We start from the raw sequence: 18,987 nt of genomic DNA, 5'->3' as shown, positions 1-18,987 counted from the left end.
ACAGCAGAGCCTGGTACAGCTGAAGGAAGTCGAGGGAGATTAACGATGTGGCGTCATTGCAATGACAGTGACACAATGAGCTACATCCCTACAACTCCCATGAGCACTACCTGCATACAGTGTTTGATTCTGGTCCATTTGTGGACCGCCTTGCGTGCCAGTGACTGAATCAGTGAACAAAACACGCTAAAATGTAGCACACCATAGTCACATTTTATAAAGCGTAATTCCCCAACAACAAAATGGTGGCTAGTAAAAATGCTGAGTGGCTAGTAACTTTGGAAAACCACTAACCATAGTGGCTAGTGAGCAAAAAAGTTAATGTAAAGCACTAAATAGCTTGTTAATACAGTCCACACTGCCTTTCACACAGGCACAAACCCAGAGCAGCGACACAGGAGACCACAGAAGTGACTTGAGATTGTACAACCAATTGGTTAGTTGGGTTAACGCTGCATTTGGTCCGTTCTGCATCCAGGACACCAGCAGCTTAACAATAAGAATGACTTAGTCTCCGAACAGATCAGGGGGATAGAACTGGCTGTCCTCCCGACTGTTGGGCAAAAAATACTGCCCCCACACTCTCATGGCTGGAACAATATATAAATGGGTGCTTGTATGCAAGTGTCTGTGTTAGTGATTGAGTGAGTGAATGAGTGTGAGTTTGAGAGAAAGAGGGAAATGCCATTATTACTGTGTGTGTATGGTTTAGTTATTTCCATATTTATTAATTTACCAATTGCAATGTAAACACATGTTTCCCAGGATAATATAACCCCTTTAAACTGACATTTTAAATTTACTAAGAAAAGCAGAATAATACCAGGTCTGAGGATTGATTTACTTGCCTGGCATCAACTCATATGAACTCCATCTATTCAAATGATGGAAGGGGAAAAACCCCTTGTTTGTTTGTGCCATATAGTGGGTATGACACAAGGTGAAGGCTAACCGCAGGTACTGGCACTCTTTCACAGACTGTTCCTGCATCCTGTAAAGCACAGGCATCTTCTTCCCACAGATGGGTTCCCATGGCATTTCAACAGCACCACTGGCAGAGGTGGAATGGGCTGGACCCCTTCACTTGGGACTTTCTAGTACCAGGCTACCTGAGGCAGCACCACACATGACTGCAAAATTACATTTAAATCTGTCAACTCCTCTGTGCAAGGGTGCACACATACTTAAACCATAACATCAGTTGGACGTCTACTCAACCCAACCCCCCTTGTCTGAACACACCCTCACACAATGAAATGCAACCTTCTCGGGTTTCACCCACTCACTCTAGCCTCTACGGAGGAAGGGGGCGTATCTGGAAGGCAGCGTGCTCCAACATGCTAGCCAGGGGAGAACAAATGTAGACAATTCCTAAAAAGTCTAACTGAATCATCGACTCCCGAGGGAGAAAAATAATTTAAAACCATATACGTAATGAACAAAGTAAAACATAAAATGGTGACTTGGAGAGTGGAGTTTATTTTAAAGAATTACACGCAAATGAAACCAAATAACAGTTACTGATCATTTGTTTCCATTTAGATTATTATAACCGTACTGAAAATTAGCCTAACGAATGCTAACGAAATACTAATGAAGGTGAAATTAAAAGCAAAAAAATTTTTTTTTTAATTAAAAAATATACTTTGTCACCGTATTGAGGGGAGGGTGGATGGGGCCATGTATCACGAGATCTTGGCCAACAACCTCCTTCCCTCAGTAAGAGCATTGAAGATGGGTCGTGGCTGTAAATTCCAGCATGACAACGACCTGAAACACACAGCCAGGGCAACTAAGGAGTGGCTCCGTAAGAAGCATCTCAAGGTCCTGGAGTGGCCTAGCCAGTCTCCAGACCTGAACCCAATAGAAAATCTTTGGAGGGAGCTGAAAGTCTGTATTGCCCAGGAAATGTATGATCTCTGTAATTGCAAACAAAGGTTTCAGTACCAAATATTAAGTTCTGCTTTTCTGATGTAGCAAATACTTGTCATGCAATACAATGCAAACTAATTACTTACAAATCATAATGTGATTTCCTGGATTTTTGTTTTAGATTCCATCACTCACAGTTGAAGAGTACCGATAATAAAAATTACAGACTTCTACATGCTTTGTTAGTGGGAAAACCTGCAAAATCGGCAGTGTATCAAATTTGTTTTCTCCACTGAAAAGGAAGTGGCAGTAGGATACCTGGAAAACGTACTGTCATTGGTTATTAAAGGCAGTTTATTAACATCATCTTCCCCTGAAGAAATGTTTCCCATGCTAACAACACCCTTGAATTGAAATGGACAGAGTGCAAAGAGACAAAGTGGACAGAGAGATTGAAATTCAGGGGAGTGGGGGAGAGAGAACAGGAATCCAATACAGTAGGGCAGCCATGAGGAAACTCGCTCACTATCAGCAGCTCTCAATGACATTGCCACACTGTGACAACTTGCAAGAAAGGCAATTAGACCTTTCCTAAATGTGAACAACAGCTACAGCGGCAATGCATTTAGTTGGCCTCTTTCTCTCAGTCTGCCTGTCACCCGACAGTTTACCTGGTTGGAGTCCGAGTGGTCGGCGTCTCTCCTCTGCTTTGCGATACGCGTGGGTATAGTGATCTCATACGAAGAGAACTGCGAGGTCTGATGCGATGCTGACCCTACAGGAAGATAAACACTGTTGTTATAGAATTTACAGTTACTGCAATGATCCTCACCAGCCAGTTACAGTAGTCTTTACTTCAACTGGAAATTCATTTACACTCCCAAATACAGCACCAAAACAAACAGACCTTGAGAATTCTACTATGCAGCAGAAATGAGAACGGTTTTCAGTAGATGCTAGGAGTGTATGGTCAGGTTTCTACTTTATTGTAATTCATTTATTTTAAGGTTTATAGTTTACAGCACTTGTTTTCACTGCAAAGCCACATCGCTGTCAGTGAGGCACAGCATTCCCACAGAACCTGTGGTCGCCTGCATCTTCAAAAAGGCCAAATCTCTCTGCAGGATAGGGAGGGGAGAGAGAGACTGCCCACATTTCCCTGGAGGTCAGGGCAAAGGGCGGACAACACAATGCACAAAGGCCATCCTCCACTCACCTCACACATTCAGGAAACCTCTCTGAAAGCTAGCAAAATCAGCACTTCTCTCTGCAATCCCACCCCCCACCCAAACATCTCAGTCTCCTTGTAGCTCAAACCGGTCAGATGCCAAGCCTATGTCTGAACTCCACTGCCAACACTGCGCTGGCTCACAATTGACAGCCAGGTCTCTGCTGCGTGAGCGAGTGTCCTTCCCAAGCCCACACAAGGATCACAACGGGGACCATACCTGAGCTGGCCAGTTGTGCCTTTCCAGCAGAGTATGAGTCATAGAAGGACTGCACACATTTGCTGAAACTTGACCTCTTGCCAATTAGACAGTTGTCCTCAGGCAGAAGCAAAACTGTTCAAAATAGTAATTGCTAATGTGGTTGTGGTTCAGGGAAAAAAAGTTTCTTGATTATATCAATTGGGGTGGAGTGTTAATAAGAGAACCTTTTAGGTGGGTCATTTGCCAGACGCTGTTATCCAGAGTGACTTGTAGTGCATTTATCTTAAGGCAGCTGGGACAGACAACCACACATCCCAGTAGTAGTAAATACAACTAACCCACTGAAGTAGCTATTAGGCAAAGACAGAGTTTATTTATTTAGATAGTTTAAAAAAGACGTTTTTAATATCACAACCATAGACCAGAATTCCACTTGGGGCACTTAACAGGTTTTCATACTGGTCTCACCATAGCTCTGTGGATCCTGAGGGCATCTCTTCTGACCAGCCCTGTTTTTGTCCTGGTCTCTCACTGTTCCCTACCAACCTGTCACCCAGAATGAGCCATTGTTTCCTTGGCCTCATCTGATCTACTGTCTATGAATTCCTCAATGTTGTGTTTCTACAGTTTATCCTTGCCTGCCTCGTGGAACGGTTTACGTTCAGAATGCTCCATCTGTGTTGATTACACCCATTTAAAAAAAATCTTCAAAATGTATACATTTTATATTACTCTGGTTTCTCTTCATTAAGTCTTTCACTTTTGTATTATCACCAATATGCATACAGAGTATACTGCTGCTGTTTTCTACCAATACTTTATCAACCACTTTATTACTGCTTGTGGAACAACACTTACACCATCTAACATGTCAGTTGTGGATTCATGGTCTAACTTTAAATACTATTTCCTTCAAGTTTGGAATGAACATGCACCTCTCAAGGATGTCTGCACTAAAAACTATTACAGCCCCTAGTTTAACACCAGGGATTTTCCTGCTCAAAGGCAGCTGCCTTGCACAAAATCTTGTGTAGGAATGGCAAAACAATTATGCGCTTATATGCTAAATAGCTTTCATACTTTTTATGTGATTCCTAGATCTTCTAATAAACATAGCTTTGATGATCAATAGCTAAATGTTTTCGGGTGACCCAGACATGCAAACTCAGGCGATTAGCAAAGCATAGGCAGGTTTTCACAAAAACTTGTGATCAGTGGTTTGGTTGCAAAGAAACTTCTGGACGTTCTGGAATACAGTAAAATCTATGGAAATCTAAACAACTGTTACCTACATCATTCAGGTATGATAATCAAATATCTACTGACAAATCTAAAATAGTTGATTTCAATGAGATGGACCCCTATTTTCTGAGACTGTCTGCCCAAATGGTCTTAGTCCCAATCACCAGCTTTTTAAACCTCATGTTACTATCAGCAATAATCGCACAGGATTGGAAGGTCACTACCGTCATTCCTCTGTTTAAAGGCGACAAGTCTGACCCTGATTGTTATAGGCCATTCGCAATTCTTCCAAGCCTTTCTAAAGATTTTGAATACCTGGTCAATAAACAGCTTACTCTGCGTCGACTGGAATGCTACACTGTTCTCTCTGTGGTTCACTCAGGTACAAGGTGTCAAATCTGAGGGGCTGCAATCAACTCTTCTGTGGGGTCCCATCAAGGTTTGATACTTGGGCCCTCCTTTCTTACATTTGTCGTTGCCCTTGCTGCCGGTAACTCACTCAACCACCAATATTCAGACACTATCTTGACCATTACTGAGCACTGTGCTGTCCACCCTTTAGCATAGCTTTAAACTAGTGCTGTCAAAAGATTAAAATACACTGAACAAAATTATAAATGCAACATTTTTGTTTTGCCCCCAAAGATCTAAGACTTTATGTACACAAAAGGCCTATTTCGCTCAAATATTGTTCACAAATCTGTCTAAATCTGTGTTAGGGAGCACTTCTCCTTTGCCGAGATAATCCATCCACCTCACAGGTGTGGCATATCATGCTGTCTAATTAGCGTCTTGATTATTGCACAGGTGTGCCTTACGCAGGCCACAATAAAAGGTCACTCTAAAATGTGCAGTTTCACTGTATTGGGAGGGTACGAAAACCAGTCAGTATCTGGTGTGACTGTGGAATGCTGGTCCACTCCTCCGATTTCCTGAAAGATGTTAGCCACAACCAATCTTTCCCAAATTCAATCAAATGCATGACATAGGCTACTTGAATAGGCAATGGCATAAGGTAGTCATGGTGGCTAGAGATGTTATACACTCACCTAAAGGATTATTAGGAACACCTGTTCAATTTCTCATTAATGCAATTATCTAATCAACCAATCACATGGCAGTTGCGTCAATGCATTTAGGGGTGTGGTCCTGGTCAAGACAATCTCCTGAACTCCAAACTGAATGTCAGAATGGGAAAGAAATGTGATTTAAGCAATTTTGAGCGTGGCATGGTTGTTGGTGCCAGACGGGCCGGTCTGAGTATTTCACAATCTGCTCAGTTACTGGGATTTTCACGCACAACCATTTCTAGGGTTTACAAAGAATGGTGTGAAAAGGGAAAAACATCCAGTATGCGGCAGTCCTGTGGGCGAAAATGCCTTGTTGATGCTAGAGGTTAGAGGAGAATGGGCCGACTGATTCAAGCTGATAGAAGAGCAACTTTGACTGAAATAACCACTTGTTACAACCCGAGGTATGCAGCAAAGCATTTGTGAAGCCACAACACGCACAACCTTGAGGTGGATGGGCTACAACAGCAGAAGACCCCACCGGGCACCACTCATCTCCACTACAAATAGGTAAAAGAGGCTACAATTTGCACAAGCTCACCAAAATTGGACAGTTGAAGACTGGAAGAATGTTGCCTGGTCTGATGAGTCTCGATTTCTGTTGAGACATTCAGATGGTAGAGTCAAAATTTGGTGTAAACAGAATGAGAACATGGATCCATCATGCCTTGTTACCACTGTGCAGGCTGCTGGTGGTGGTGTAATTGTGTGGGGGATGTTTTCTTGGCACACTTTAGGCCCCTTAGTGCCAATTGGGCATCGTTTAAATGCCACGGCCTACCTGAGCATTGTTTCTGACCATGTCCATCCCTTTATGACCACCATGTACCCATCTTCTGATGGCCACTTCTAGCAGGATAATGCACCATGTCACAAAGCTCGAATCATTTCAAATTGGTTTCTTGAACATGACAATGAGTTCACTGTACTGAAATGGCCCCCACAGTCACCAGATCTCAAACCAATAGAGCATCTTTGGGATGTGGTGGAACGGGAGCTTCGTGCCCTGGATGTGCATCCCACAAATCTCCATCAACTGCAAGATGCTATCCTATCGATATGGGCCAACATTTCTAAAGAATGCTTTCAGCACCTTGTTGAATCAATGCCACGTAGAATTAAGGCAGTTCTGAAGGCGAAAGGGGGTCAAACACAGTATTAGTATGGTGTTCCTAATAATCCTTTAGGTGAGTGTACACAAACATTATATCAGGGAACATCTGTAATCATTGCAGAGCACAGTTGTTTGCTAATTTCACAATGAGAATATGCTTTGGTGGAAACATTAATGCTTAGCTAAGATTAGCAAAAACATTAAATAATGACAACTGACCATGCTGCAAGAAAAGTGGATTCATGCAACAGAGCTAGGGGAGCCATGGCTAGCAGTCTCGTTTGATATGGGTTTTTGTAGTGAGACTGGGGTATGGGACGCAAGGAGAGATATTCCCATTTCCTCACATCCATTGCACAAACGCATGTGTACTAACATGCTTTTAGGCAGTTGTTGTAAAACTTGTACCGAATAAACACTATTCATGACATGAATGCAAACTCTCCAATGATATATTGAAAATAATGCCTGTGAGGCACTAAGGTCAAGTCAACCGGCAATAAAGTTACTGGTAAACCATAAATGCGTGATAGTAGCGCGATCCTGTCAGCTCCTGCTGAAGTCAAGCCTGAAAAATAAAAAACTGCATTAATGGCGACAAAATAATTATTTTAAATGAATTGCACGCGTTAACTTTTACAGGCCTATTTTAAACACATCCGGCATACCTGGGCTGAGCTCCTTCTACACTCAATCATAAAGAACAATACTATTTTTATTTTATTTTATAAATCTTACATTTCTTCATGCTTGGCCCAACATCCTAGCCCAGGATGGGACTGGGTTCAGTGGGTTGGATTAGCCTATGTCAACACCTGCAAATATTTTGGTGTTTGAATTATAAAAGGTCAACCAACCCTTTTTTTGCTGTTATTTTATCTATTTTTGTACTGTAGTGAAACAAGAATGAAAGGGCCTCAATACAATTCCTTAAAGCAGATTAACATAAAAATAAAAAACTGAACGTTGATGCAGATTTTTTAAAGAATCCTTAAGCGTGCCTATCACTTTGACATTTATTATTTTGAGAGAAAAAATACACAATTTTAGAAATAGCATTAGTATAATATAAAGGTGCAGTTTTCATACATTTATTTAGCATAAAATGTATCGTTGCAGTTTATTTTATTGAATCTTTTTTGAGGAAGCCAATCTTTTGAGGTGACTACATTACATACTTACCATATCTCACCTTATATGCTAACAATGCACTTGTATATTACTTTATGTAAACTGTGTGTATAAATATTGCGTGTATTCTCTTCCTACATGGTGTTCACCACTAGCCACACTAATACACAAGTAATGCTAAACTGAAAATTATTGTGGTAAGAGTAAATTACAATTTCACAAGATTAAAGGTGATTCTAATAACCGTACCATGCATGCCTGGTCAACAATAACAGAACTGTCTCTTGTTTTTTTCACCTAGGAGTCATAAGCATAATTAAGGGTTGTGTGGGGAAGAAGAGAGAGGGACAGCTGAGTACATACTCTCAGCCTGATGCTTTGTTGTGGGTTTGAAGGTGGCAGACAGGGGTCTGTGTGGACGGCAGTAACCTTGGCAACCCCTTGACGGCTGAAAACAAACTTCCATCCAGCAGGTGTGAACATCTTTGGCAGAGGATTTGAATCTTACTGTTCATCTTTCCTTATAGTTTCAGAAACAATCAAATCCACACTGGTTACATTATAGACACAGATTAATAAATGCACTAATCCTGATCAACTTTAAACACCACCACAGCCCAGCCCGCCTGGCTCGGAAAATTGGACGCCGTCATGGGGGCTTTAAACAAAATTCTGCTCACCTTTAATAAGAGATGAGACGGCAAACTGTCTTGCAGAGTTTACAAAAACTACCATGAACAATCAGACAGAACTGTATGCCAGTGGGATGTCGCCAAGCTGTTGTAATTCAAACGTTTGGCACACAGAATATTCTAAAATGATTGCCTTCCTATCAGGACAACTAAATACATTCAAAGGAGAGGGACATTTTCAAAAAAAAAAGGCAGAATGCGATTATAACAGGCACTGAGGAGGGTCAGGAACATGCAGAACATCCAAGAGAATTGGTTTTGCTCAGTTCCACCACCTCCCGGATGCAGAGACCGTATGAGAGATAAAGCAAGATGAATGACAGATAAAGCAAGAAGACGCCATTGGAAGCAACAAAGGGGTCTGGTTTGGCCTCCATTACCAAGCCAGACTGCAAGTGACCTATACTGGAACTGAATCCTTCTCTGACCCTAAATTGGGAGAAGGCACTTCGGACAAAAGCAAGTGGTCTGGCGATGTGTGACTGAATACCAGTTGAACGCTAATTCTAGGCCTTTGGAGATTTTTTTTTTGCCAGACCGCGTAAGTGGAGCCGGCTAAGAAGAGCAAATGTCTCTTCCTGAGTGGCTGAATGTCTGACCTTGATTAATTGGCGTAGTGGTTAGAGAAGCGGATGAAACAGTTTGCGGTTATGTTGTGACTGTTTCTGGTGGATTTTCGACATACGCATCCATGCATGTGTTTTGGGACAGGATATACAAACATTTGCTGGCTACAACATACAGTTGTTACGTTATAGTATGCCTTAACTGAAACTGTATACGGTTATATTGCGACTGTTTCCGGCATGGAAAAGTTCATCTTCAGTCTTGCTTGCAATTGCTCAATTATTATGACTATTCCAGTAAGTTAGTAGATACTAGTAAAGCTTATTACTGGCAGATACGCTATTAAAACGGCCAGTGGCAAACGGTATACGTAGACACTTTGTGATTGAGATAAACTTAGTAAGAAACATTAGTCAGTTTAACTGTATCAATGACATTCACGAATACTGACAGCAGGCAAATGTACATCTCCATGGTGTTGTGGTTAATGACGCAAGCCTTTCACGTGGGCGACCTGGGTTCGAATCTCGAAGTAGCAACTCTTTCCATTGCTGGCCGGCTGAACTAGGCTTTTCTGGTTTCTTTTTGTGGTTACACACCTGTGTAATCACAACTACATTCCAAATGTGAAGGAGTATGTCACACAGAGAAGACCTCCACTATTTAATCAATGTCATGCATATTGCACTTAAGCAACTGTATGGTAAGCCGCTTTGCTCCCAAAATCATTGCTAAAATGCCCCTATGTATATTCAAGTGAAGCTTATTCCACAATAGATAGGATCTGCCCAACCAATGATAGCTTCTGATTTTAAGCTTATTTGAACAAATCTGAAGTGGAAAAAACTAATGGCTCACTTCCCATAACCCATCTTCCTGTTGAGCCGGTCCCAAGTGGCACGTAACATAAGCAAGAAGGCAAAAGGGTGTGCAGAATATGTGTAACTATGGCTAAGAGCTGTTCTCAGGGATGCAGCACTTAGCTGTGGTATACTGGCCCCATACCATCAAACACTAAGGGGCAGTATTATAAACCTGTTACGAGTGAAGTCATTTTCTTTTCATCTTGTGATCTCATACTCCACCACTCAGCGCTCAGGGTTTAAACCACCCAGTTTATAAAATTACAGAGTTAATAGGGTCCCATCTGAGTCTGTCATTGATGCCAAAGAGGCATTAAGACAGAAGTTATAATGTAATTGGCACGTTTAGGTTGTACAATATTGAGACTGGTGTACGCTAGAGCTATCAAAATTCACAAATGTACAGTCACCACCGAAGATAAGCAGCTTAAAGCTTGTACATAACGTCCGGTTGAACATCCGCATAACCGGCCTGTGTTTTAATAGAAGCCTACAGAGACTACAAATAACTGATTTATATTAGCTTTTCCACAGTCCGTACGATACAAGTCCGTAAATATGCAATAAGTATTCAACCTCGATCGATATACCTGTTGACATATTCATTTTAAGTTTTAGCTACCAAAGCAGTATTAGGTTTCAACGCCTTTGATGCCCTTGACACAAGACAACATTCCTAAATTGGACGTAAGAAGTAATACAAAACAGCGTTTTAGTTTCAAATTGGTCTAAGAACTGGATAACCTGCTAGCCAACTTAGTAGTAAAATAGTCACACTTCCATTACTAAAATGAAGGCGCTGTACAGTACTGTATGTATAGAATAAAATGGTTAGCCAAGTTATAGAATGCATCTTCTACATTGAGTAACCCATAAGAAAACCTGCTAGATGTGGTAGCCATAGCTCACTACAATGTGTTTACTCACCCTCGTTGCAGTGTCCGAGCCCATGGAGTAAAGAAATGACACAAATTATTTTGAAGTACGGGTGGGACAATGATGCCATACCCATGTTTGTTGAATAGTCCATAAACAACATAAGTAGGGACAACTATCTTCTTATCCAGGCGTTACCTTCCAAGCAATTACGAAGTGCCTATTCAACATACTGTAAAAAGCCTTTTTGACAATTAACTTGCCATAATTCTTTCACTAACGTTAGCTCACAGACAAGCGATAACCTATCCACTGCTGGCTATGGTTATTTTAAGACGATTGATACGCACGACCAGAAACCATAATAATAAAGAAAATTGTGATTGAGTAATCTTTCCGAAACGACTTTTGTTTAACATTAAGAGACCCAACGGAATATGCAGTGAACCCAGATGGAACGGGAAACAGCGCATGCGTGTTATATAGCACGTAGTGACCTTTCCGGCGTCGTCCTCGCGTCGACCTAGAGCAAGACAGTTACGCCTTCAAAATAAAAATAAATATATTACATAATACACGTGCATATACACACTGCTAAAAACCCCATAATCATTTAAATCACATTCAATTAAGTAAATATATTAAAGATAATCTTTACCGTAGTACATTGTATAATTCGTTGAGAACAAAATGACGTTTATCCAGATGGGCCGCATAAGCGATTGTGAATCAATGTCACTGGTTTCGGTGCAAATACAAGTGAAAACAGGTGCACTGGAGAGGCAACAGCAAGACATACACATGTAGTCCAGCTCCTCTAGGATGGCACATCCACACATGCCGTCACAAGAAGTTTTGCTGTGCCTTCCAGTAGTCTCAAGAGCATGGAGGATATACCAGGAGATGGGCCATTACACGACAAGAGCTAGACAGGGCCGTAGAAGGGCATCAACCCAGCAGCAGCACCAGAATCTGCTCCTTTGTGTGAGGAACAGGTGGAGCACTTCCAGAGCCCTACAAAATGACCTCCAGCAGGCTACTGGTGTGCATGTTTCTGACCAAACTTTCAGAAACACACTCCATGAGGGTGGCATGAGGGCCCGACATCCTCTAGTGTGACCTGTGCTCACAGCCCAGCACCATGCAGCTCGATTGGCATTGCTGAACACCTGAATTGGCAGGTCCACCACTGGCATATCATTCTCTTCACAGATGAGAGCAGGTTCACACTGAGCACATGTGACAGACGTGAAAGGGTCTTGAGAGGCCGTGGTAAATGTTATGCTGCCTGCAACATCATCCTGCATGACTGGTTTGGCGGTGGGTCAATGATGGTCTGTGGAGGCATATCCTTGGGGGGTCGCACAGACCTCCATGTGCTAGCCAACAGTAACCTGACTGCTGTTAGGTACCAGGATAAAATCCTCAGACCCATCATCAGACCTTATGCTGGTGCAGTGGGCCCTAGGTTCCTCCAGGTGCAGGACAATGCCCGGCCTCAGGGGCCAGAGTGTGTAGGCAATTTCTGGATGATGAAGGCATTGATGCCATTGACTGGCCCTCACATTACCCAGACCTGAATCCAATCGAGAACCTCTGGGACATTATGTATTGGTGCATCTGATGCTGCCAAGTAGCACCACAGACTGTCCAGGAACTCACTGATGCCCTGACCCAGGTCTGGGAGAAGTTCCCCCAGGACACCATCCACTGTCTCATCAGGAGCATGCCCAGACGTTGTCAGGAGTGCATACAGGCACATGGGGGCCATACATGAGTCACATTATGAGTTGCCGTGATGAAATTCACACAAGTTGGAACAGCCTGTGATTTCAATTGTTTACTTTGATTTTCAGTGTGAGTTTGAATCCAGCCCTCAATCGGATGGTGATTTTGGTTTCCATTGACCGTTGTTATGTCATTTTGTTCTCAACGAATTACACAATGTAGAGTAAAGATTTTGATTATATTTCATTCATCGAGTCCCAATGTTTGATTATAGTGTTCCCTTCATTTTTTTGAGCAGTGTATATACAACATTACGTATCCAGCCAGAATCTGAGGTTTTCCAAAAAAGTTATTTTCAGAAGTCCCAGAATGCATCTTTAAGTCAGCATAAATGACTATGGCAAAATGTGTAGTATTGCAGATATCTATAACATATCTATAACAATGTCCAAATGGAATACATGTGCTTTAAATGGGTAGCATTTAGTCTAACATGGCCAAGAGGCATTCAACAATGTTGGCAATTGCCATTGCAGATCATCCTGGGGTAGGCTTCCTGATAAGAGGTATTTCAACCGGTTGCTAGACAACATATCTGTTCTTAATTATATTGGGTAAATTACGGCCCCCCTCATCATTAGGAACTGTATTGAAATGTATTTTTCATTAGATTTTATACATAAGGAATCCTCTCTCAGTTAATGCAAACGAGTTCAAGAACCTTTCCCATCCTGACAGCACACATGGTCTTTTAAATGTTTGGCTTGTGACGATAGATTAGCTGACTCCGTGATAGGAGCTTCTGTTAACGATATACCAAATACAAATTTCACTTCCCGTCTCCCATCAGTGCCTAAACTATGTTATGTCCAATGCAATTGTAATGTCTAATACATTTACATTGCGATTTAAATAGTTTTTCCCTTTATGTGTCAAACGATAAAACTTTTTTTTTCCTTCGTTTAATTAAAAACAACAGTGTGAACACTGAAGAATTGTCTAGTCATGATTCCAGAACGTTTATCTAATGCTTTTATTTTGAAGCGCAACCGCACTTTCTACTATTCTGGCAAAGAATGTTGCTGGCTTCCTATGTGTAGCTAGCTAATCCTTCTTGAGACCTGCTAGGTGACTGCGACGCTCAAAGTCGATTTCACTGAAGGTAATTTATATTTTTCGTGCCATATAGCTACGCTACGTTTGTCAGTGGATGAGCGGTTGTATTCAACATATACAACAACTCATCCACGCCAAAACTTGCATGAATGTCTTGTATGTTATATAGCTACGATATAATTATGAGCTAGCTAACTAACGTTGGGCAACATTGACAGTGACACACAGTCTAAATAATACTTTACATGTTTGTGTGATGATCTGTGTTGAAAAGAAGAGCTAGTTAAGAATTTAAGTTACCCACAACATTTGTAGTTAGTCTCATGAAAGGCACTTAGAAAAAATTATACTGGAACTCGAGAGATTTCACTCCAAAGATCTGCGTTAAGGGGGATTCACAAGGTAGAAGTCGGTGTATTCTGTTTTCATAATCGTATAATTGGACCACTTGTAGTGTTAGTTTTATACTTGATTTTCGGTTTCTCTTGTCAATAGCAATTTAACGAAGCATTCCAGAACTATAGAAAATAGGCTGAATCAGTGGAGGATTGACTAATACAATCCACAACCCTTTCGATTATAATAATTTATATTTAAAATCTGTATAAACCTCTGGAAATTCAATGCCTACAAAAAGTGTGCCGTGACTCAAAATGTCAAAAATAAATTATTTCTGATTTCAATTTTGGTAATCAAATTTGGGAAGGCCACTACTCGCCCCTCTTAACGAGACATCCCACTTTGGGGCAGTGGGTATTGCACCCGTCTGGGGAGTCTACGGCCACGGGTTCAAGACACGGGACTGCCGAACCGTACAATCTTTTATAAATTCTGAATCAGGTGACTATGGACTTGCTACGATTCACACCATTTTCTATGTTCATAATTTACATTTAAAATCTGGACTTTTAGCAACTCCTCCAAAAAGTGTGCCACGACTATTAAAATTCTATATTCTGAATGAATTACAATACACACCTTTTTTTTTATTTTTTCAAAATTGTATTTTGTTGTTGTGATTTCAAAAAAAATAGACAATGCCAGAATACTTGACCAGTGTGATCGACACTGATTTCTTTAATGTTTACCCTATTTTCCCCCCCAATTTTGGGGTATCCAATTTGTGATTAAGGCCCAGTTCCAACACAGCAACTTCCAGCCAAATATGGACATGTAGTGTTGATGTCTTCTGAATCACACCCAATGTTGTTCTGGTTCATATCTTGCTTAAACAAGTCTAGAACAGAATCCTTAAATGCCAGAAGGATTGCACTCTCTGGCCTTCTACCTTGATTGAGTTTAAACACCTAAGCCACCATACAGTAGAGAGTCTCTAGAGGCAAAGGCACATTAAATTGTTACTCTTCTAAACCTGAACGGTGCTGGCTGTTGGCATCATCCTCATTAGGGAACACAATATAAAAGTATTCAGACCCCTAAAACTGTTTACACATTTTGTGTCCAATCTGACAGTGCTTGAGAGAATCTGCAAGAAATAATGGGAAAAACTGCTCAAATCATGGTGTGATCTCTTGTAAAATGGCTTCAACAAAGAACTGAATAAAGGGTCTGAATACATATGTACATGAGATATTTTAATTTTTAAGAAATTGGCCCAAATTTCATTAAACATGTTTTCACTTCATTATGGGGTATTGTGAGTGTGTGTGTTATTTTTAATCATTTATAAACTAAGTCCATAACACAAAATGGAGAAAGTTAACCTTAGGCTCTGAATACTTTCGGAAAGTAATGTACCTTTTTTCTTGCAATGTTACACTTTCTCTTTGCAGGGGTCAGGCTTCTCCATTGAGTTCATCAGCAGTTATGAATGTGGATGATGATGTGGAAAAACTTTTAAATGGTGAAGGACTAGAAGTAAACAAGGAATTTGATTCAGCACCAGCACAGGTTCGAGCAGTGGTTTTAAGGAAAACTGTTACCTACATTGTCAGTGCTGTCATCTTCAATGAAAAGGTACTGACCAGTGAACTGTGTAAGGACAACAGCTTATTTAAGCAAGCCAGTGAGTTAAGTAAGACAATTAGGTTGCTTACTAGCTCTCAAAAACATTCTTATCCATTGGCTCTTTAGTGGTTAGCTCCACCCGCTGCTGACCCTGTGTGAACAACAATCCAAAAATGTTTTCAAGGTACATCAAAAATAATGTCATGCGATACCATATTTATGATGCCATTCCATATTAGTGATAATTGTTCAAATAGTCTCCAAAAATGTTTGCACAGATACGCATGTAATCCATATGCCATACACCGTCCTGGTAGCAGAATATCCACAGTGCAAGGTGGTTTAGCAGAGAAGGGATGGTAAATTTGCACAAGCCAAAATAGGGGGTGCGGGGGGGTGTGTGGGTGACCTATTTGTTGTCATGTTTTTAAATCCCAGCTGTGAATTGGTGTTAAAGGTAGTTAGCATCCATAAATGGGCTTGGTCCTTTACTAGCGCGGTACCTGTCTATTCTTCAGAAGTCAGCATGGTCTAATATCTGTCATCTCTACACCTGCAGCCAGACTCAAACACACTTAACTTAAGTGGCTCAGCAGCTAGCATTTTCTCCTCATATTTTGTGACCAAATACTGGCCTCTGGTGGCAAACTTTCCAGTACAAAATAAACAGAAATTGGTAAGGCCACATATCATCAATTACATCTGGGCAATTTTGAACTAAGGTCAACCTGAGCATGAAAAAACAAAATTATATTCTAAATAAACTATGTTCATATTAACCATGAATGTGAAAATGCTCATGTGCAAACTTCACTTGGCCTTCATAGTTTTCCATAGATATTACCAAGGACACATTTGGTGTCTACATTTACTCCATAGGGTTCTACAAATAGATTCATTTAAAAGTTATTTTAGGCAAATGTCACATCCATAACATTGGAATTCCTTTGTCATACCTTTTTGAAAGTATGTGTGCCAGTCACCTGAATAAAATGCATTCGCAGAATGAGGTGCTCATGGTGCAAGAGGCCAAAGAGAATTGCTACCAAAAGTGGTACCTCCCTGCTGGTCGAATGGAAGAGGGAGAGAGCATTGTGGAGGCAATGAGGAGGGAAGTGAAGGAGGAGACTGGGTTCGAGTGCCAGCCCATCACCCTGGTCCTGGTCCAAGAGCAGGGGCCGGAATGGATCCGATTTGTTTTCCTGGCAGAGATTACAGGTAAAATAACAGTTTTTAATGATAATCAAATCAATGTTCAAATGACAGCTTGAACAGCTGATTGAACAGTCCAAAATACAAATTGGAAAACAAAGGTGTTAGGGGGAATGTTGAATTATGTTGACTGGAATCACTTTTATTTATCTGGTAAATTTACAAACGGTCAGAATTTTGTCTGTGTGGTCTAAACTGCTTCCTCCAGTACAAATGTACTGCTACAGCACGAGTTTGAATCGAGCCTTCCGCTCTTTCAGTGGAAAACTGTCATACGTCTTTCCCTGCTTACCTAACAAAACAAGGACCACCATAGACCACACAATTACCTTTTTTTCACTGACCTTTCACATGTTCCCATGTGCTTTTTCTTCCACAGGAGGCTCCCTAAAAACAACCGCAGAGGCTGACACAGAGTCTCTACAGGCTGGGTGGTGGGACCAAGAATCCCCACTCACCCTGAGAGGTCGCGACATCCTCCGGCTCATTGATGCCGCCCTGAAATACAGAGAGAAACCCTGGCATCCCGTAGCCAACCCTATAGACATGGGCTGCCACGTCATCGTGCAGAGACTGCTCCTCACCTTCAGCAGCCCAGACGGGACTCTCTGGCTCCTGCTGGGTAACGCCAAGGAGTTGCACCTACCTGTGGCTGTGTCCAATAAGACCCACACGGTCACGTGGGCAGCCAACAGACTGGTTCAGGAGACCATGCCCTCAACCTACTACGAGCTTGACGTCAACACCAGGGGGATCCTGGGACTGCAGCACAGTGGAAGTGTACCCGGGAAGACGGACGGACTGTGCTTCAACACCCTGGTGACCCTGGAGCACACTCGGCAGGGGCCTCACACCAGTCTGCCTCCACCTCTGGAGAACCCTTGCTTTCAGTGGAACAAAGTGGAGAACCGTCGGCTGAGAGAACAGATTCAACAGAGGCTGACTACTGGGTCCCTCCTTCCGGTGCACAGTCTCTATTAAGGAGGGGGTGAATGGACATTATTCCAAAGGAAATACCCTTTTTACTGCACAAGAGACAAAGTTGCCCTAAAATTGCCCTGGGAGGCACTGGAGCCTCCGCCCATTCTTACGAATCAGCCAACCAAATTCTAATATTCAATACTACACCAACATGTAAGCTTTTTTACAGGAAGCAGCAGCTAGCCTTGCGGTTGTGGCATCCAACTATTAACCAAAATGTTTCAGATCAAATCCCAAGTTGGCAAGGGGAACATTTTTAACTTAGTCCCTGAACATAGTGGCTACCTAAAATGTGACTATGGATGTAACTGTCTGCTAAATGCCTAAAATGTACATTTAGAATATTTAAAAGCAAATACGCCAACTTTGCATTGTTACCTACATTTTAGCTGCCTATTTTAAGGTTATGGTTGTGTGTTTACCTGTTTGATATTTGAATTGAGAAGGTAGAAAAACAGGTTGTCTAAACATCAGCCAGTGAGATGACAGGCACATTTCAGGGCACCTTTATCATGCAGGCCTTTTTAGATGATGACTTTAGGAATGCATTCATGACATTGGTTGTATGTCACTGTGTGGGACCCATTTCTGTCATGTTGCAACCTAAAGACGTGTACAGGCCTTTTGGAAAGGCAGGTGAAATTAAGCCTTTATTTTCAATGGGGTTTAAGTACAGAAACCCAATTTGCTAATTTAGCACTTCAAAGAAACTGTAAAGTATATAATACTTGAAATGGACTGCAATAGTTTTGCAACCATCTTACCGTAATGTCCTCTATCAAGCTTGCTGCTATTAAACACAGTGGATTTATAAGTCATGGCTACAAATCACTGTAGTTTTCATATGATTTCATATGTTACCAGTATAGCATTAAAATATGTAAATATCTCCACAACTCTGTAAAACCATGACAAAAAAGAATATGAATCACAAAGTGAGTGACCTTACAGCCAGATTCAACAGAATGATGTACTGGGTTAGCAACAGGGCAACTTCTGACAATATAAAGTGGGTTGCAATTGCATATACTTAAAATTATACACTGGTGCTTCTGGTTACTCGAAGTAAGCCAAGTAACTTTGAAACTCATCTCAATGCAAATTAAGAAATGACAGTAAATGTAC

At 41.4% G+C, this 18,987-nt stretch overlaps 2 protein-coding genes across 8 annotated transcripts in view; one reads left to right on the top strand and one right to left on the bottom strand.

The window, feature by feature from the left end:
- Window positions 1–11,320, bottom strand: part of adam9 (ADAM metallopeptidase domain 9) — a 66,201-nt gene extending 54,881 nt beyond the window's left edge. For 4 of the 5 annotated variants that reach the window (XM_013136613.4, XM_013136614.4, XM_020052866.3 and 1 more), the window contains exons 1-3: window positions 10,909–11,320; window positions 6,156–6,212; window positions 2,544–2,647 (exon numbers count right to left, since the gene is read on the bottom strand). In XM_013136613.4, coding sequence (XP_012992067.1) covers window positions 2,544–2,647; window positions 6,156–6,212; window positions 10,909–11,020 — 273 coding nt within the window. In that variant the 5' untranslated portion in view covers window positions 11,021–11,320. The remainder of the gene's footprint in view (window positions 1–2,543; window positions 2,648–6,155; window positions 6,213–10,908) is intronic. The other variant, XM_013136615.4, reaches the window with a different exon arrangement.
- Window positions 11,321–13,657: 2,337 nt separating this feature from the next.
- Window positions 13,658–18,983, top strand: nudt18 (nudix (nucleoside diphosphate linked moiety X)-type motif 18). Of its 3 annotated transcripts, none has more exons than XM_010905933.5 (4): window positions 13,658–13,747; window positions 15,495–15,612; window positions 16,674–16,887; window positions 17,261–18,983. In XM_010905933.5, exons 2-4 carry the CDS (start codon window positions 15,529–15,531, stop codon window positions 17,860–17,862), a joined length of 900 nt encoding a protein of 299 aa, XP_010904235.1. In that variant the 5' UTR covers window positions 13,658–13,747; window positions 15,495–15,528; the 3' UTR covers window positions 17,863–18,983. The 3 variants fall into 3 exon arrangements, with proteins under 3 accessions (XP_010904235.1, XP_010904234.1, XP_019908099.1); XM_010905932.5 differs by having other exon boundaries at window positions 15,495–15,678; XM_020052540.3 differs by lacking the exon at window positions 15,495–15,612.
- Window positions 18,984–18,987: the final 4 nt, after the last annotated feature.

The sequence above is a fragment of the Esox lucius genome, chromosome 13 (genome assembly GCF_011004845.1).
Source record: "Esox lucius isolate fEsoLuc1 chromosome 13, fEsoLuc1.pri, whole genome shotgun sequence".
In the NCBI taxonomy this organism is placed as follows: domain Eukaryota; kingdom Metazoa; phylum Chordata; class Actinopteri; order Esociformes; family Esocidae; genus Esox; species Esox lucius.
This window is presented reverse-complemented; position numbering and strand designations above follow the sequence as displayed.